The sequence below is a fragment of the Pelophylax lessonae genome (genome assembly GCF_965119305.1).
Source record: "Pelophylax lessonae genome assembly, chromosome: 8".
NCBI lineage: Eukaryota > Metazoa > Chordata > Amphibia > Anura > Ranidae > Pelophylax > Pelophylax lessonae.
The window spans coordinates 163194619-163216251 of NC_138775.1; the positions used below are offsets into that span (position 1 = coordinate 163194619).

The window sequence follows — 21633 nt, forward strand, 5'->3', positions numbered from 1 at the left end:
AAGATCTTTAAAAGATATCTGGATGTGCTCCTAATATTAGAATTGACATACACCCATACTCTCAGACAATCCAAGGGCACATATTTATAAAGAGACCTTATGAACAAAACATTGCCCAATGCATGTCTGCATATCTGATAGGCCTCTGATATCTATAGTGATCTTTGCAAAACAATATCAGTATTTATAGTAGTCCTGTCATGAACTTTAGGCTCCATTCACACCTGAGCATATCGGTTTCAGGTGTTTTTTTGGGCTTTTTCAGGCGTTTTTTCAGGCTTTTTTAGGGGGGCTTTTTTCAGGCGTTTTTTTCAAGCATTTTTTGCAGGTGTTTGGAGACAAGCATTGACATCTAACAAAAACGCTTGTAATCTGCCAAAAAATAAGCTCATGTATTTTTTTGAGCTTCAGGCATTTTGCTTCAGGCGACAAAACGCTCATATGTGAACAGAAGCCATTGAAATAAATAGGATTTTGCTTGTTTGGTGTTTGGAGACTTTAGGGATGAGCGTTTTATGATCTGAAAAACACTCAGGTGTGAACAGGGCCTTATATAGCAAATTACATTGCTTGAGTTTTAAGCTTCTCTATGGCTTTATTAGACAATTTATCAATACAATAACTACATTATAAAATATTTTGACAGTCTGTAAGAGGCTCGACACTAATTATGAATACCAAAACCTGGGATAGTAAATCTCAGTTGCCAGTATGAGATAGAATAGGTATTGAGTTAATATTTCCGGTGGAGAGTTATGTGCTGAATCTGTTCATTCATAAAGAGGAGAAAAATCCCAACTGGTGACAGACCAAAGAGGGCAGATTTGGCTCAGAGTTTTTAAATGACCTTTCTACCTTCCGACTGTAAATTCCAACAAATGAAGTCTTGATAACTCCTAGCAATAACTGCTCCGAGTAAATCAGAAATATTTCTAGTCTAGTTCTTTATTTTTTTTTTATATATATATATATATATTTCTAGTCATAAGAGACAACTAAAATGCCTTTTAAAATTATTTTTTTAAAGTGCATATTAAACCAAAAGAAACATTTTACATTTTTTACCTACAGTCACTTGATTGGAGAAGACTGGATTGAATTGATCAGAATGAACATTGCTTATATTGTCTACAACCAGATCTCTGTACATTTTATGTACGGTGCTACTAAAAATTTACAAGGTCAGGATAACAGTAGCCTCTCCTCCCTAGTGTTGGTCCATGGTTAAGAATTATGTTTTAAATCCTTTTCATTATATAAAATAAACCACCTTTAGACCCCATTCACACTACTGCGACTTGTCAGGCGACTGGTGAGCCTGACCAGTCGCGGTCCATTGTGTGCTACAGGAACCGTTCTAATAGGAGCGACTCAAGTCGCTCCGACTTAGAAAAAGGTTCCTGTACTACTTCGGGGAGACATCGGAGCGACTTGCATCGACATTCATTATATGAAGTCCGTGCAAGTCGTGCCGAAGTCGCAGTGCACGCGACTTCACAGGTCGCCCCCGAAGTCGTGCCGTGTTAGTGTGAACCGGCACTAATAGTCTATTACAGCCCTTTTCAAACAGGGTGCCCAGGCCCACCCCACCCTGAGGTGCCTTGAGGTTTCTTCAGGGGTGCCTTGGCAAAATGCAAAAAAATTGCTTAAAAATTATATACAAGCCGATGTTTGGATGAAGCCTGCCTTTTAGTTACACTAAGCCACAGTTTTTCATTGTTGCCTATTACAACCTTTAAGCTGCCGGCGTCCTAATGACCAATGCCATAATCAATTGATAAGGAGGATGTCAGTTGCCTGCACAGCATCCTTGTTTGACCCTCCCCTGCCCCTCTCCATCAGTTTTGGGGTCAGCTGAGTGATGGAGAAAAACTGAGGCAGAAGAGAAACATTGGAATACTAGTCAGTACCAGAGTGCAAAAGCATATTTTCTTTGGAAGAATAAATCACCTCCAATGTTGGGTGTCCTTCTTGGACGTGTGGATGTTGCTGCATTATGTAAAACTATTAGAATAGTTTTTACGTTTTAGAATGGGGTGCCCCGAGACTGTCCATAATTTTTAAGAGGCGCCTCGAGACTGTCCATAATATTTAAAGGGTGCCTTGACTGCAAAAAGGTTGAGAAACACTGGTCTAGTACCAAGGTTGGTTCACAGCACATTTACTTATATAAAATTGTACTAAAACACGGCAAAATTGGATTTTAGAGCTCCAGTTCTGATACTGCATCTGTATCTAATGAGGTTGCTTATACCTTTTTCAATATCTGAACCAAGAACAGGACACATAACACATGATACTCTTTAGTTCAGTAAAATAAAGGAATAACGGGCTTGTTTTAAATAACAGCACAGGAATAACTCAAATGTAGGCATGCCTATACGTGACGGATATATTTATATATAATATTAATTAATATTTTAATTAGTTAAATAAAAAGGAAAATGAAAAAAAGGTACCACTTATTGACAAGTATAGATACTACAAAAGGCATACTGTACAAAAGGCATACTGTAGATGATAAAGTTGTTGCATACAACAAATGATGCACTGTACATTTCTTGTTTTATGCGTTAATAAATTTTTTTAGTATTCCAAATTAATTGTGCAATTGTCACTTTAGAAAATTGTTTAGTTGTTTATACACATAAAGTAATCATGGGAGGGACATACTTCTAGACAAACATTTGCTTATCCAATTAGCTACATGTGTCTAAACTGTAACATTGGGATAGTGTATTGAGTGTGCACTTATAGTTACATAGTAGGTGAGGTTGAATAAAGACAATAGTCCATCCAGTTCAACCTTACACTTAATTGTAACAAAAGTAACCAACACAAACAAAAGTACAAGAAAATTGTCACAATTTTGGTTACTAATCCTTGTCAACTTGTCATTTCATTTTAATACAGGTTTTAGAGTACGAAGTATATATATATATATATGTCGATTGTATGTAAATTAATGATAATCTGCTCTTTAAAAATAGTTAAATGTGCATGAAAGAAAAAGCTTTTCATCAAAGACATCATTGGACATTCATTCTGACCTACATAAAATATTAATAGGATAACTTGATGTATTAAAAAAGCAGATTTCACTTACTTTTAGCAATGTATAAAGCAGGAATAGGAAATGTGAAAGATTGTGTGACATTCCCATTGCCATCTTCTGTGTTGTATTGTACTGACTACTGACTGTATTACAGCGCACAGGTGCTATGAAGAATGCAGGTCTGTGTCTGATCCCTCCCTTCGGTCTGTTGATTGAATGGGGGGGGTGGTGATTGCAAAGGTATATACTGTGAGATACTGGATCCTTACATATACAGACCTTCCTTCTCAAGAAACTGCTGAAGCAGAAGCAAGAATGCCATTGTCTTCTATAGATCCATTTAAAGTGCGTCTATGGTCAAAATTATAAATCATATATTCTTTTCCACAATTCATTTTATTTATTACTAGCCTTCACCTATTAATCAGAATGATCTTGATTTTTTGTAAACTTTGTGAAAATACCCATACATTTACTTCCTTTAAAGTGATTGTAAAGTCTATTTTTATTTTTTTAACCACTTCTGGACCGGATTTTACCACCTAATGACCAGGCCATTTTTTGCGATTCGGCACTGCGTTACTTTAACTGACAATTGCGTGGTTGTGCAATGCTGTATCCAAATAAAATTGATGTCCTTTTTTCCCCATAAATAGAGCTTTCTTTTGGTGGTATTTGATCACATGTGTGTGATTTTTATTTTTTGTGCTATATACAAAAAAAGAGAGACAACTCTGAAAAAAAAAAAAAATATATATATTTTTCACTTTCTGCTATATAACATTCCCAAAAAAAAAAAAATTAAAAATCCAATCTTTTCATCATTTTAGGCCAATTTGTATTCTGCTACATATTTTTGATTAAAAAAATCGCAATAAGTGTATTTTAATTGGTTTGCACAAAAGTTATCGCATCTACAAACTAGGGGAAAGATTTATGTCATTTTTATTTATTTATTTATTTTTTTACTAGTAATGGGGGCGATCGCAATAAGCATATTTTAATTGGTTTGCACAAAAGTTATCACATCTACAAACTAGGGGAAAGATTTATGTCATTTTTTTTTTTTTTTTACTAGTAATCGGAGATCAGCGATTTTTAGTGGGACTGCGAGATTGCGGCGGACAGATCGGACCACTAACTGACATTTTTGACAATTTTGGGGGGACCATTGACATTACTACAGTAATCAGTGGGATGGGCTTGTGGAATCAAGACAGAGACATGCGATCCTAAATAGGAGGCGCTCTGTACTGATTCCGGAGAGAACAATGGTCTCCTGTGTTTACAACAGCAGAGCGCTGTTCTCTCTCCACGGGGAGTGATCACGGTTGCCCCGCGGCAATCGCGGCCACCGGCCCTGTGAATCAGCTTTCCCGCTGGCTAATGGGGGCACCCAGGATCGCTCCCACGGATCGCTGTACAGGTACTGCGATTCACACAGCCTAGTCAGCCAGTATACTGTATATGTGGGGGGTGGTCAGCAAGTGGCTAAAGTGATTGTAAAGACTTGTTTTTATTTTTTAGATTACAAACATTGTATACTTACCTGCCCCATGCAGTTGGCTTTGCACAGAGTGGCCCAGATCCTCCTCTTCTTGGGTCCCTCTTCTGTGCTCCTGGTCCCTTCCTCCTGTTCAGTGCCCCAGCAAGCTTGCTGTGGGGGCACCCAAGCCAAGTCACAGCTCTTTGTGTCCATTCAGACACAGAGCCATGGGCCGGCTCCTCCTCACTCCTGATTGGCTGGCTAACTGACTTTGATTGACAGCAGTGAGAGCCAAGTGCGCTGCCTCAGCAAATGAGGAGGGGAGTCCCGGAAAGCTGGGAAACTCCTGTAACATTGCTGGATAAGGATGGGCTCAGGTAAGTATTAGGGGTGCTGCTGCACACAGAAGTTTATTTTTTTATCTTAACTCATAGAATGCATTAAGATAAGAAAAAAAAACTCTCTTTACAATCCCTTTAATTCTGTGACATGTATTCCCTATGCCCTATGAAGAGGCGCTGCTTTGTCACATATTTTACAGAACCTGCATGAACTACAGAAGAATTGCTTAGAGGAGAAATTTCAGGAGGTGGAGTCAGTACAACATTCACTGCTTCCAGGCAGCAAGGTACTATGGGATATGTAGTCCTAAGAAAATGAAAGTACGCACAGAGGATAAGCTGCAAAGCATGCAAAGAAACCAGCAAGCTGTGGAAAGAGATGGTTAGCAGACAAGCAGAACACACACAGCATGAAAGGGGATTTTTAAACCAAATTTATAACTGGATTGCCAAAAATAACTTGTTTGTATTGATATGACTTTGCTAATGTTGCTGTGACTACAGTTGTCTGCAATCTGCTCTCACTACATTTATCTGGGCAAAATTATTGCTGTACCAAAAATGGGCAGAGAATTTTCTGATTATTACAAATGTTTTACAGTGTGGAAGATATTAAAAAAAAAACAACTTTAGAAATACAGAAAGGAACACCAGATCAAAACTGACTCTAGGTGTCCCTCATTATTTTAAGGTCTTGTCCACATGGGCGTACTAACTTATAGGTGATCCATGCATCCACATGCAGGCAGTCCCATTCATTTCAGCTGGGATGTAGCGTCGGCACAGACAGTACCTGCTCCCAATTTCCTCATGTAAATGAGGTCTGAGAGGTTGCCAATTATACTTTTACTGGCCCATGCACTTCATTTTTTTTTTATTTCATGGGATCCTGTACTGTATTTCCCATTTTCACAACCTTTACTTAGGTAATTTTCCATGGTATCAGAAACGACACCATGGAGTAATATGAGGCTTTATCAACATAGGGTATACGGTATTTGCATGGGTGTTTTACTACAGAGCAAATGCCAATTGCAGTAACCTACTGATTCCTGCTGCTGTGTTTGACACCTGTGAGCTATCTGCAGCTGCCGAGCCTATACATTTCAGTGACAGGTTGTCAGAGCAAAGTGTGTCCAGCAGTGACCGCCGACCATTACAGATAGTCACTGGCTATGAGAAGACCCATAAATAGCGGCGGCCACTGACAACCTGTCATCGAGGTGTACAGGGCACTTTGGTGCACTGTGGCATAACGCCTATGTGAATGTAGCCTTAAAGTGTTACTAAACCCAGGACCCTGCATTCACTATATCTGGTCTTTCACAGTAAACAGAACATAGAAATGCAATTATTTCAGTAAAAATAAACAGTTTAATACCTTTTCTCATCAGCAGTATATAGCAGTCTTGTGACTTTTATCAATGTCTGGTTAACCACTTAAGCCCCGGAAGATTTTACCCCCTTCCTGACCAGGCCCTATTTTGCGATTCGGCACTGCGTGATTTTAACAGACAATTGCGCGGTCGTGCAACGCTGTACCCAAATGAAATTGACGTCCTTTTTTCCCCACAAACAGAGCTTTCTTTTGGTGGTATTTGATCACCTGTGCAATTTTTATTTTTGCGCTATCAACAAAAAAAGTGTGACAATTTTGAAAAAATAACAATATTTTTCACATTTTTTATAAGAAATTCCCGAAAAAAAATGTAAAAATCAAAATATTTTAACATTTTATGCCAATTTGTTTTGTGCTACATATGTTTGGTAAAAAAAATCACAATAAGTGTATTTTGATTGGTTTGCGCAAAAGTTATTGCGTTTACTAACTAAGGGAAAGATTTCTGTCATTTTTGGTGTTTTTTTTTTAACGAGTAATGGCGGCAATCTGCAATTTTTTTGCAGCGGACAGATCGGAAACTTGACTGACATTTTTGACACTTTTGGGGTTACCAGTGACATTACTACAGTAATCAGTGCTATACATATGTACTGTTACTGTAAAAATGACACTAGCAGGAAAGGGGTTAACTTTATTTGGTGATGCAGGGGTTAAGTGTGTCCCTAGGGGCGTGCTTCTAACTGTAAAGGGGTGTGGCTAGTGATGTAAGCACAGAGACATACGATCCTACATAGCAGGATCGTATGATCTCTGTTCTTACATCAGGGAGAATGACAGGCGGCTTTGTTTACATCAGCCGCCTGCCTTTCTCCCTCTCCACGGGGAGATCGCGAGTGGCCGGCGGACATCGGGTCCGCCGGTCACACGCGCGGACCCGATGTTAGGGAACGAGCCTAGAGGCTCACAGGCTAGCGACGTAGTACTTTGCCTGTACGGGGCTGACTGCCGCAGTAAATAGCCGTGCGGCGGTCGGCAAGTGGTTAAAGCTTGTAGGAGGAGTTTTATTTCTGCACTGGCTGTCCTATCAGGATGCAGGACCACTGAACCTCTATCTGGACAGTGCTGATTGGCCCTGTGCTGATAACATGTATCCTCCCAAGAGAAAAAAAACTCTCTAGCAATACACACCAAATTGAGCATGTGCAGCCTGTCACCTGGCTCTGTATTATCAGGAAATATATTGGGGACAGTTGAAGTTGGAGAGGATCAGAGGAGACAGAATCAAACAGCCTTTTTACACAAGGCAGAGGATTAACCCTTTTGGTTCCCCAGTGAGTATAACATGCATGCTGCATATACAGACTGATTTTACTGTTGTGGGTTTAGTAACACTGTAGACTGGGTTCACATTACTGGAATGTTGGACACCGCATGTGATTCACACCACACTGCTGTGCAGATCATATTAGATGTCTGTGTGGTGCAAATTCAGCCATACAGATTGTATGGCTAAATTTGCATCGTGTTTGCGCCAAAATTGTGCAGGACCCTTTTTTTGGTCCACACTAGAATCTAATTGCATGGGTGTTCACACCCATGTGATCTGATTCCTGCAACATTTGGCAGTTCACATTGCGATCTGCAAACAAATCTTGGGGGTGTCATTACCTTTGTATTGACAGCCACAGCGGTTCGCATAGGGCAGTGTAAACTGCATGCAAGAGACATGTGATGCAGGAACCCGCACTGGAATCGCGCTGGTTCCAACATCGCAATAGTGTGAAGCCTGCCAGAACTTGTGACCCCACGTTTGTTGAGAAAAAAAAAAAAACAATCTATGTGTTTTGTGAGGATTTTAACAAACTGTGTGGCAAAATCCTACCTTTTCTGTTCTGAAGCTGTTCCACTACACGCAGTAATGGCGAACCTTGGCACTCCAGATGTTTCAGAACTATCTTTCCCATGATGCTCATGCACTCTGCAGTGTGGTTGAGCATCATGGGAAATGTAGTAACAAAACATCTGGGGTGCCAAGGTTCGCCATCATTGCACTACAGTCTTTACAAGTCTGAATCCAGATTGTGAGGGTCTGCACTCATTATAACCACCTGGTGCACTCTCAGTGTTCTGAGGAGGAAAGTTGCAGTTGCATTCCATTAGAAGTAGTTAACCTTGAGGCAGGGGTGCCCAACATTTTGAAGAGCAAGGGCCACTTAAGCAACTTGGTAACAGGTTGGGGGCCACAATAAGAGGAGCATGTGAATGATAGATCTGTGTCCCCTCTTAAAATACAGAGCAGACACGGACACAGCCTGCTGCACTCTATGGGCAGTCCGTCTACATCTGCCGCTTCATAGAGGTGAATGCAGGGTCTGATTGGGTCTGCCTGAAAAAGGGACAGGCAGACTTGATCAGACCAATCGTGTGATGGGACCTGTGGCTTTCCTGCAGGTTAGCTGCACTTTGCCATATACCTATATTATATCTTGCAGGTGTGGTGCACCTTGTGAAAGTGCACCAAAACTCCTGCAAGTAATAACAGAAGTCTATGGCTCAGTGCAGGTCACCTGTGGATCCAGGGTCAGTTAGTGTCAGATTGCCCCCTGCACTATCGCAGTCCCATTATAAGTCGCTTGATAACTGCCATTAGTAGTAAAAAATTAGATACAAATTCCAATATAAATACCATAGTTTGTAGGCGCTATAACTTTCACGCAAACCAATCAATATACACTTATTAGGATTTGTTTTTCCAAAGACATGTAGCAGGATACATTTTGGCCAAAATTTATGAAGAAATTTGATATTTTTTTTTTAATTAGGTATGTTTTATAGCAGAAAGTGAAAAAAAATGTTTTTTTTCTTTTTCAAAATGCTTAATCTTTTTTCATTTATATTGCAAAATAATAATAATAATAATAATAATAATTAAGAAACCCAGTTGTGACCTATTTGTGTGAAAAAAAGTATATAATATATATATATATATATATATATATATATTATATTTATATTATTATATTTATATTAATTTATATATAATTATATAATATATATATTTTTTTATTTTTATTTTTTGGGTGCAGCATTGCATGACCAGTTAAAGTAGCGCAGTGCTAAATGGTTAAAAAATCGTCTGGTCATGAAAGGGGTAAAAGCTTCTGGAGCTGAAGAGGTTAAAGAAAACATTCCAAACGCCAGTTTGATTTGATTACTAACATGTTGTATCAAGTAATGATACTCCTTCCCCACACAGTGAGTGGAAATGAAACTTCCTGGAAATCATGTCCTCTATGAGTAAGTCTACTGTACTGAGCTCGCAGCGGCCATTTTGTCGGAGACCGCTTTGGAGACAGAAATGCCTTTGCTTCCTTTCTAGTGTCTGAAGGGTTTTTAGATGCAGAGGCGTGACGTGAATGGCTGTCATATTAGCTCTGGCAGGCCTAAAGAGCGGTTCTGAAAGGGAAGTTGGTGCTAAGAAGTTGTTTTCTCCTGGCAGCTAATATGTCGACCAGCACGGAGCGGGGACTAAAGCAGACGGTGTGGCAGAGTGAGTATGCTTTGTGAGGTGATGTGGCGGGCCTGCATGGGCTTGTAAGAGTTTATATCACATCTGTAACATTCAAGGGCTGAGCAACACATTCTTCTCAGCCTGAAGTATTGCTCCATAGACATAACTAGTCATGTTCTGTTATCTCAGAACTTGGAGAGCTGTTCTATGCCAGAGGGAGGTCTGCAGACACTCCACACTAACTTGGCATCCCTCCTTCTACACAGTGTCCTAGGAGGGGGGCTGGCTGACCTGCTGTGTACTCTATGGTCTGTGCCATAGCAAACCTCACAAGTGACAAGAAGCAAACATACAAATCTGCTGCAGGATTCTCTATACAGTACTTGTACCCAATTTAGTTTAACCACTTCTGGACTGTAAGACTTGCCCCCTTAATGACCAGGCCATTTTTTTTGCTATTCAGCACTGCGTTACCTTAATCGCTGTACCCCCGGAGGATTTGGCTGCTCAATGACCAGGCCCTATTTTGCGATTCGGCACTGCGTGACTTTAACGGACAATTGCGCAGTCGTGCAACGCTGTACCCAAACGAAATTGAAGTCCTTTTTTCCCCACAAACAGAGCTTTCTTTTGGTGGTATTTGATCACCTGTGCGTTTTTTTATTTTTTGTGCTGTAAACAAAAAAAGAGCGACAATTTTGAAAAAATAACTATTTTTCATATTTTTTTTTTTAGATGAAATTTTAAAAAAAAATGTAAAAATCAAAATTTTTTTAACATATTTTAGGCCAATTTTTCTGCTACATATTTTTAGTAAAAAAATCGCAATAAGGGTATTTTGATTGGTTTGCGCAAAAGTTATTGCGTTTATTAACTACGGGAAAGATTTGTCATTTTTGTTTTATTTTTACTAGTAATGGTGGCAATCTTGCGTTTTTTTTTTTTTTGTAGGACGGCAACATTGCGGCGGACAGATCGGCCTCCTAACTGACGCTTTAGACACTTTTGGGGGTACCAGTGACACTACAGTAATCGGTGCTAAAAATATGCACTGTTACTGTAAAAATGACACTGGCAGGGAATGGGTTAACTGTACTGGTGATCAAGGGGTTAAATGTGTCCCTAGGGGCGTGACTCTGTCAGGGGGTGTGGCTTGTGAAGTAATCACAGAGACATGCAATCCTATATAGCAGGATCACATAGCCTCTGTGCTTACTTCAGGGAGAATGACAGATGACTGTGTTTACATCGGCCGTCTGTCCTTCTCTCTCTGCTGCGGGAGATTGCGAGTGGCCGGTGGCCATCTGAGCCGCAGGGTCACACGCGCTGGCTCCCCAGCTAACGAGCGGGGGCGGGAGCATGCGCCCTCACCCCCTAGAGTCTCCTGAGTGAGCGACGTAGGGCTACGTCGCTTTGCACAGCAGCGGCTGAGTTCCCGCAGTAAATGTACGGTGGTTGGGGCTGAAGTGATTAACTAACAATCGTGCGACGCTGTACCCCAAAAAGATTGATGTCCTTTTTTCCCCGCAAATAGAGCTTTCTTTTGGTGGTATTTGATCACCTACTGTGATTTTTATTTTATGCGCTATAAATAGAAAAAGGGCAACAATTCTGAAAAAATAATTTTCACTTTCTGCTATATAACATTTCCAATAAAATAACATTAAAAATCAAAATTTTTCATCCTTTTAGGCCAAATTGTATTCTGCTACATAGTTTTGATAAAAATCCCAACAAGGGTATTTTGATTGGTTTGCGCAAAAGTTTTTGCGTCTACAAACTCGGTAAAGATTTGTCATTTTATATTTTTTACTAGTAATGGCGGCGATTAGCGATTTTTAGCGGGACTGCGACATTGAGGCGGACAGATCGGACCCCTAACTGACATTTTTGACACTTTTGGGGAGGACCAGTGACATTACTACAGTAATCAGTGCTAAAAATATGCACTGTTACTGTCATAATGACACTGGCAGGGAAGGGGTTAACCCAGGGGAGATCAAAGGTTTAAGTGTGAGCCTAGGGGGTGGTTTCTAACTGTGAGGGGGATGGGCTTATGGAATCAACACACAGACCTGTGTTCCTAAATAGGAGGAACACAGGAGCTCTGTATTGATTCCTGAGAGAACAACGGTCTGCTGTGTTTACAACAGCAGACCGCCATTCTTTCTCCACAGGGAGCGATCGCAGGTACCCGGTGGCAATCGCAGCCGCTGGCCCGTGAATCAGTTTCCCCGCTGGCGAATGGGGGCACATGCGTGCCCCCAGGATTGCTCCCGCGAAACGGCGTACAGGTACAGATTCGCGGGAACCTGCCGCTGTATATCGACAGAGGCTGGGCGTTGAGTGGTTAACCACTTGCCTACTGGGCACTTTTACCCCCCCCCCCTTCCTGCCCAGGCCAATTTTCAGCTTTCAGCACTGTCACACTTTGAATGACAATTGTGCGGTCATGCTACACTGTAACCATATGATATGTTTATCATTTTTTTTTCACACAAATAGCGCTTCCTTTTGGTGGTATTTAAGTACTTAAGGACCAGGCCTATTTCTGACACTTGTTGTTTACAAGTTAAAAATCAGCATTTTTTGGTAGAAAAATTGCTTATAACTCTCAAACTATATATATATATATATGATATAATTTTTAGCAGATACCCTAGAGAATAAAATGGAGATCGTTGCAATGCTAAGTCACACTGTAGTTGCGCAGTGCTCTTACAAATGCAATTTAAAAAATAAATAAACTTGTTTTTAATTAAAAATAAGAAAACAGTAAAGTTAGTCCAATTTGTTGTATACAATGTGAAAGAGCGAATGTTACACCGAGTAAATTGATACCTAACGTGTCATGCTTCAAAATTGTGCACGTTCGTGGAATGGCGGCAAACATTGGTACTTAAAATCCCCATAGGCGATGTTTTAAATTTTTTTACAGATTACCAGTTTAGAATTACAGAGGAGGTCTAGGGTTAGAATTATTGCTCTCCCTCTTAACGATCACGGCGATACCTCACATGTGGTTTGAACATCGTTTACATATGTGGGCGCGACTTTCGTATACGCTCGTTTCTGCCCGTGAGCTCGGAGGGACGGGGTGCTTTTTTAGGTGTTTTTTTTTTTTTTTGTTCTTTAGTTTACCTTTTTATTTTTACACTGTCCCTTTTTTAAAAAACATTTCTGATCACTTTTATTCCTATTACAAGGAATTTAAACATCCCTTGTAACAGAAATAGGCAGGACAGGTCCTCTTTATTGTTAGATCTATGGTCAAAAAAGACTTCAGGTCCCACATCTACCCTTTAAGGCCACTGGGCAGAAGCAACGTATGACGTCGCTCTGGTCCTCCCAAGGCCATAGTCGAGTGGAGGCCAGCTTTCCTTCACTCGACTTCCTGCCTGGGACACTGAGGGATCGGATAGTTTTCTTAGCTACCGACAGCTCTGGTAAGCTGGGAAAACGACCAGGAAGCGGCAACTCTCCCGCTAACCTATAAAAGTGATTCCGCTGTGAATCTGCTGTTGGGACCACTTTTATGTGAAAGCAGGACCGCCGTTCACGTATAAAAAAAAAAAAAAAAAATATCGGTAACACTGGTATTTAACGTTAATATGTGGCTGGCGGTCCAAAAGTGTTTAATCACCACTGGGTTTTTTAATTTTGCTGGGAAAAAAAAAACATTTTTCATAGTTTGTTATAAAATTTTGCAAACCAGTAATTTTTCTCCTTCACCAATGTGCACTCATGAGGCAGCATTGATGGGCACTGATAGGTGGCATTGGTAGACTGCACAGATAGGCAGCATTGGTGGGCACTGATTGGCAGCACTGGTGGGCACTGATTGGCGGTGCCAATGTCCCTATAACAGAAGCCAGTTACCGGCTTTCTTCTATTCTCCTCTCGCTGATTGTGAGGGGGGAAAAAAAGCAGATAACCGGCTCCTGTTTACTGTTTTTGTCTGACAGCTGTTGACATAGTAAAGGGCTGCTGTGATTGGTACTTTACCCAGTTCTGTGATCAGTTGACTCCGAAAGACTTGATGATCACAGAGCGCAGGGGGTGCGTGATCACTATTGACGCCCTCCCGTCACTGGAAGCCCTGCGAATTAGCTGTTTTTCGGCTATAGCGTGGGCGTAAAGTGGTTAACCACTTGAAAACTAGGCATTTTCTGGCACTTTTTGTTTTGCACTTTATGTGAAAATCTTTATTTATTTTTTTTGCTAGAAAATGAGTTAGATCCCCCCAAAACATTATATATATTTTTTAAAGCAGAGGCCCCAGAGAATAAATTGGTGGGTTTTGCAATTTTTATTGTCGCACAGTATTTGCGCCGCATTTTTTGGAGAAAAAAAAAAAAATATATATTATATATTAATGCAAAAAAAACACAATACATAACCAAATTATTATTATTATAAATGATTTATATAGCACCGACAGTTTACGCAGCGCTTCACAAATTGAGGGTAGACAGTACAAATACAATACACTTTAATACAGTAAGAATCAGAGGACCCTGCTCGTTAGAGCTTACAATCTAAGAATGAGTGTCAAGAGGTAATAACTGTGGGGGATGGGTTGATGGAGAAAATAAAAGTACAGTTGTTAGGTGGTTGCTAGATAGGTTTCTCTGAAGAGATGTTTTTTCAGGAATCGTCTGAAAGTGGACAAAGTAGGCTATAGTTGGACAGATTGGGGTAGAGCATTCCAGAGGATGGGAGTGGCTTGGGAGAAGTCCTGGAGGCGAGCATGGAAAGAGGTTACAAGGAAGCTAGAGAGCAGGAGAAACGAAGAGAACGAGTTGGTTGGTATTTTGAGACCAGGTTAGTGATGTAGCTGGGCTCCAAGTTATGGATGGCTTTGTTAGTTACATATTAACACTACAAATTCTGTGAACTAAATATCCCTGTTTTTCATTGTATAGTTTGCTGGAAAGGGTGCTCTAATACTAAAACTGATACTTTTTTTTGCAATTGACTTACATTAAGTTCTGTTAAATGAAATCTCAAGCCGCAATGCTCAGAAGGTCCAAAATGCACTGATCTGCGGCTTTGAAATCGCGCTGAAGTAGCGCAATTTCAAAGCCACAGAAGAACTGTTCACAATTATAAAGAAACGGTAATAATTTTTCATTAGTCTTAAGAAAAAAAAAAAAAACTGTCACAATATTAAAATAGGTATATATAAGTAATTGATATTGGGGAGTACTTGAGAAAAAGTATCCATACTCGTACTTTCTCTTATAAGGTGCCCTGTTGGCACTTCTTGCCCCTATAGAAAGCCACAAAGTATAATATAGAGTTCCCCTATATAGCAAGGTAAAAAAAAAAGACTGCCTTTAGAATCACTTCCGTCTCCTTGCCAGGACTACTTGTCCCATGAGTCATTGCTCCTCACACATTCACAAGCGTACTGCACTGTATACTGACATGTATGAAGGGTGTACTGAGCTGTATGTGCGCTGCACTGTGTATATTGACATGTATGTGCGCTGCACTGTGTATACTGACATGTATGGAGGGTGTACTGAGCTGTATGTGTGCTGCACTGTGTATATTGTCTTGTATAGACGGTGTACTGAGCTGTATGTGCACTGCACTGTGTATATTGACTTGTATGGAAGGTTTACTGAGCTGTATGTGCGCTGCACTGTGTATATTGACATGTATGGACGGTGTACTGAGCTGTATGTGCGCTGCACTGTGTATATTGACATGTATGGACGGTGTACTGAGCTGTATGTGCGCTGCACTGTGTATATTGACTTGTATGGACGGTGTACTGAGCTGTATGTGCGCTGCACTGTGTATATTGACTTGTATGGACGGTGTACTGAGCTGTATGTGCGCTGCACTGTGTATATTGACATGTATGGACGGTGTACTGAGCTGTATGTGCGCTGCACTGTGTATATTGTCTTGTATGGACGGTGTACTGAGCTGTATGTGCACTGCACTGTGTATATTGACTTGTATGGATGGTGTACTGAGCTGTATGTGCGCTGCACTGTGTATATTGACATGTATGGACGGTGTACTGAGCTGTATGTGCGCTGCACTGTGTATATTGACATGTATGGACGGTGTACTGAGCTGTATGTGCGCTGCACTGTGTATATTGACATGTATGGATGGTGTACTGAGCTGTATGTGCGCTGCACTGTGTATATTGACTTGTATGGACGGTGTACTGAGCTGTATGTGCGCTGCACTGTGTATATTGACATGTATGGGTGGTGTACTGAGCTGTATGTGCGCTGCACTGTGTATATTGACTTGTATGGATGGTGTACTGAGCTGTATGTGCGCTGCACTGTGTATATTGACATGTATGGATGGTGTACTGAGCTGTATGTGCGCTGCACTGTGTATATTGACTTGTATGGACGGTGTACTGAGCTGTATGTGCGCTGCACTGTGTATATTGACTTGTATGGACGGTGTACTGAGCTGTATGTGCGCTGCACTGTGTATATTGACTTGTATGGACGGTGTACTGAGCTGTATGTGCGCTGCACTGTGTATATTGACTTGTATGGACGGTGTACTGAGCTGTATGTGCGCTGCACTGTGTATATTGACTTGTATGGATGGTGTACTGAGCTGTATGTGCGCTGCACTGTGTATATTGACATGTATGGATGGTGTACTGAGCTGTATGTGCGCTGCACTGTGTATATTGACTTGTATGGACGGTGTACTGAGCTGTATGTGCGCTGCACTGTGTATATTGACTTGTATGGACGGTGTACTGAGCTGTATGTGCGCTGCACTGTGTATGTTGACTTGTATGGACGGTGTACTGAGCTGTATTTTCTGATATGTAAACAAATATTGCATTCTGTATGCAGACCAACTAATCTATTATGAAAATAGTTGCCAACTTTTTTCATTGATTAATCGATTAGTTGTTTCATACCTAAACTAAATAGATACTTAACATGTCATGCCGGCACAACGGCAACAAACGACGTGAATTTTACTATCTGGAGGTGACGCTTTAAAAGCCTTTACAGCTTACCGCTTTAGATGTACTGAGTGGTATAATTCCTGCCCGTGATCCGACATTCGCCGTGTTATCTAGCGTGTGAGGGACGATTGTGGTTTGTGTGCGTTTGGGACCGACGCACGTGTTCGCCTTTGCGTGCTAGCATCGGGGAGCCACCCCCTTCCTTTGTCAGGATCATACCACATAGACTTATGCTGCTGTATAACCGCTTTAGCTCTAGAATATTTTACCTCCTTCATGATCAGGGCATTTTTTGCTATTCGTTACTTATTAGTGACCGACCAGTGGCAGTTAATTAACCCCTTTGTGCTGGATTAGTGCAACCAGTATCAGTGTTAATTAACACTGGTTGCACTGACACTGATACTGGTTGCACTAATGCAGCACAAAGGGGTTAATTAACTGCCACTGGTCGGTCACTAATGCAGCAGTGACCAGCAGTGACAATACATTAACCCCCTCATGCTGCATAATTAATACTAATACCAATGGTAAGCTGCCTCAGCTATCACCCTCCCCCCTCCCCCCCGCATCAGCCTCAGCGTCCCTCTCCTACTCAGCTCCTCCGGTCACGATGTCCATTATTCAAAAGTCCCGCCTCCCGGTGATGTCACTACTACTATGATCTGTACATGAATGAAGTGACACACCGGGCGGGAGGGCAGGCGAGCGGCCGTTAATAGCTGTCACTATGTGAGCTTCACTTCACATCAATTCCCTGTCAGCGGCACGATGTACATGAATTAACTGACACTCCGGGCGGGGGGAGCGGCCGCTAATAGATATAACTATGTGATCCTTCACTGTCAGCAAGACTGTGTGTGAATGAACTGACCTGACACCCGGCGCGGGGGCGGGGCGAGCGGCCGCTAATAACTATAACTATGTGAGCCTTCACTTCCCTGTCAGCGGAGATACATGCCTGACAGGGAAGTGAAGCTCTCACATAGTTATAGTTATTAGCGGCCGCTCCCCCCGCCCCCCCGCCCGGTGTCAGGTCAGTTCTCATTCACACACAGTCCCGCTGACAGGGAAGGATCACATAGTTATATCTATTAGCGGCCGCTCGTCCCGCCTGGTATGTCAGTTCATTCATACACACATCGTAGTAGTAGGGACGTCATTGAGAGGCGGGCGGCCAGCCAGAGGCGGGACTTTTAAAACCTGCGCTGCGCCCTCCTCCTTCCTCGCGGCGGCCATATTAATTTTGGCCATGTTAACCCATTATCGGCCGAAATGGGATAGGCTCATTTTCGGCCGATAATTTCGGTGCATCCCTATCTACAAACGATGGTGTGTGTATATAAACTGACATTTTTTTTTTTTTTGTTCTAATGGCGGTGATCAGCAACTTAGATGGGGACTGTGAAAGTGCAGTGGGAAATCTGACTCTGACTGAAATCTGCCTATGACAACATCCCTAGTGACATTAGTCCAGTGATCAGTGATAAAAATATGCACTGTCACTGTACTAATGGGACTGGCTGGGAAGGGGTTAACATTCAGGGGCAATCAAAGGGTTTACTGTGTGTACTATGTGGTGCTTTCACTAAGCGATGTGCTGGTTTTTACAGGGGGGGAAAAAAAAATGCACATTGCCACTGTCAGAAGAAAGTGCTGTGTTGTTTACCTACACAGAGCTGTCTTCTGTCATTCGCTCAGCAGAAGCAGGTGTTGGCCATAAATGATTGGCTTGTGCTGCAGTGAGTGTCAGTAAGAATTACTATTTGCACTACAAAAGCTGCGAGCATTCTTTGTTTACAGTAGGGACAATAACCGATCTCTCCTTTAGGCTCCATTCACACTACTGCGACTTGTCAGGCGACTTGTCAGCCTGACAAGTCACGGTCCATGCAGTGCTACAGGACCCGTTCTAATAGGAGCGACACAAGTCGCTCCGACTTAGAAAAAGGGTCCTGTACTACTTCGGGGCGACCTCGGAGCGACTTGCATAGACATTCATTATATGAAGTCAGTTCAAGTCGCGCCGAAGTCGTAGTGCACGGGACTTCACAGGTCGCCCCTGAAGTTGTGGCGCTGCAGTGTGAATGCGGTCTTAGCCAAGGAGTAGTTATTTTTATTATTATTTCTATGTTATATATGTGTATATATAAAGAGCTGCACGATTCTGTAAAAAAATGAGAATCGCAATTTTTTTTTTTGCTTAGAATGAAGATCACGATTCTCTCACGCTTCTCAAAATCGTTTTATTTTAAATAATATATATTTTTTTTATTAACCATTTGAAATAAAGCTGTGACTAGGATTACCCCGCTCCTGCTGGCTGGTACTGCTGTGGGTACTGCTGGCGGAGAGTGAGTGTGAAAAGCGGCGCAGACCCGATGCTGCTTGTAGCTCTCCTCGGTATCCTCTCGCAGGCGGAGTGCATTTGATATCACTCCGCCTGTGACAGAACGGAGTCAGAACTACACAGGAAGCATTGGCTCCGTTCTGACAGCTGAGCTCTTACAGACAGCCGGTGTTCCGTGGAAAAAACCCTACCCGTGAAAATTCCCTACCCTCGTCACTTCCTGTGCACGTACGTCATTGAACAGCTGAGCCGCTTCCCACTGCGCATGCTCACAGCTGCGGAGGGTAGGGAATTTTCACGGGCTAGTGTTTTTTAACGTTACACTGCATCAGCTGTTGCAGCGCGTACATTAAATAATCTACGCTCCAACATTAAATCATCTCCGCTCCAACCCGTCAGACTTCCCTGATCTCGGCTTCAAAATGTAAAAGCGGCGGCGGGTCTATGAAAATATAAATCACGGAGCCGAGATCATGTGGGACGCCGCACCTGCTGATGATTGAGGGGCGCCCACAGGGAAATCTCAGGGTTGGAGCGGAGATGATTTAATGTTGTGGCTGGCCATGCACAGTGGGACACAGGGCAACAGCTGATAAATGACGCTGTGTAACGTTAAAAACTACTACCCCATGAAAATTCCCTACCCTCCGCAGCTGTGAGCATGCACAGTGGGAAGCTGCTCAGCTGTTCAATGACGTACATGCACAGAAAGTGACGAGGGTAGGAAATTTTCACAGGGTAGGGTTTTTTTAACGTTGTCAGGCAGCTGCAGCCCGCATGCTGGAGGCTTCGATGTCTGGCTATGTGTCATACTCAGACACACGCTTAAGCCACTGCACAGAGAATCCTGAAAATTGGGGGTTGAGATTGCGATTATCATATGATTAATTGTGCAGCTCTAATATATATATTGGATATAAAAAGTCTACTGTTTAAAATATCCGTTTTCTGTCATGTGAAAAAATGAGACAAAGATAATGTGACCTATAAACTGTACAACTCAATTGGAAAACAAATTGAAATCTTTTTAGGGTGGAGTAAAAATAAAAACTAAAATAATGTGGTTGCATAAGGCCTCATACACACTGGACATTATCGAAACGCCAGTAGAAAGCTGTAGTTGTAGAAGACTTTCAGCTTTTTTTGCAGTAGCGTATCTGCTCCTTTTGTGATACCAGCAGATACCAGTCCTGCTGATGGGTTAAGGACCTTCTACGGACCTGTCCAGCTCTCCTAGAGTAACTGCCTGTCTCCTGGAATCTCCTCCATGCTCTTGAGACTGTGCTGAGAGACACAGCAGACCTTCTGGCAATGGCATGTATTGATGTGCCATGCTGGAGGAGTTGGACTGCCTGTGCAACCTCTATAGGGTCCAGGTATCGCCTCATGCTACCAGTAGTGACACTGACCCTAGCCAAATGTAAAACTAATGAAAAACAGTCAGAAAAGAGGAGTTGGGGGAAAAAAACGTCAGCGGCCTCTACCTGTAAAACCATTCCTGTTTTGGAGGCAGTCGCGTTGCCCATCTAGTGCACCTGTTAATTTCACTACCACCAAAGCAGCTGAAACTGATTAACAACCCCCTCTGCTACTTAACTGACCAGATCATTATCCCAGGAGTTTAATTGACGTAATGCTATACTCTGATTAAAAAGTGTACCTTTAATTTTGTTGAGGTGTATATGTGTGTATGTATATGTATGTATGTGTGTATATATATATATATATATATATATATATATATATATATATATATATATATATATATATATATATATATATATATATATATATATAATATTAGTGTATGTATATGTGCAAAATAAACTATATAGACAAAAATATTGGGGCGCCTGCCTTTACACGCCCATGACCTTTTAATAGCATCCCTGCCCTTAGGGTTTAATATTGATAAAAATCTTATCAATAAATCCGCGCCAGATACAATATATTAGAAAAAAAGCTGCTGTGCACTGGGCCATTAACATTAACACGTAAACAATATAGCATAAAGTGCAGAGCTAGAGTAAACAATTTAAATAATGTCGCTAAAATAGGCAAAATTGCCCCGGAAAAAAGTTGAAAATAGTGCAGTAGTCCCACAGCCGTATTAGTAGGAATCCTACAAGAACCCGGTGACACCTCACACGCTCAGATAGCCAGTGACCCCCTATTAGAGTGGTCAATCTGCGCTTGTGTGTATTCCAGCTCACCAGCATAAATAATCATCCTCCCAACACAAAGCCCCATACGATATATAGCATAGACCGAGGTGGAAGTCAATGTGGCAAGCTCCAGATGGGTTCAGATAGATAAAAACAAAGATGGTCACAGTGTGATATTATTTAAAAGCAACTATATATTGTTTACGCAACTACAACTTGAGTTGGCCACCCTTTGCAGTTTTAACAGCTTCAACTCTTCTGGGAAGGCTGTCCACAAGGTTTAGGAGTGTGTCTATTGGAATGTTTGTGCACAAAGCAAGGCCCATAAAGACATGGATGAGCGAGTATGGGGTGGAGGAACTTGCCTGGCCTGCTCAGAGTCCTGACCTCAACCCGATAGAACACCTTTGGGA

The 21633-nt window shown here is 41.7% G+C and overlaps 2 protein-coding genes across 2 annotated transcripts in view; one reads left to right on the top strand and one right to left on the bottom strand.

The window, feature by feature from the left end:
* The window catches only part of LOC309561864 (fibronectin type III domain-containing protein 7-like), a gene marked incomplete at its 5' end in the record, with an annotated part of 47549 nt that extends 44380 nt beyond the window's left edge, over positions 1-3169 (bottom strand). Inside the window, one exon of the mRNA XM_082265929.1 lies at positions 3107-3169. Coding sequence (XP_082122055.1) covers positions 3107-3169 — 63 coding nt within the window. The remainder of the gene's footprint in view (positions 1-3106) is intronic.
* A 6434-nt stretch (positions 3170-9603) lies between these two features.
* STXBP3 (syntaxin binding protein 3) overlaps positions 9604-21633 on the top strand; it is a 125796-nt gene continuing 113766 nt past the window's right edge. The window contains exon 1 of the mRNA XM_082266129.1: positions 9604-9774. Coding sequence (XP_082122255.1) covers positions 9729-9774 — 46 coding nt within the window. The 5' untranslated portion in view covers positions 9604-9728. The remainder of the gene's footprint in view (positions 9775-21633) is intronic.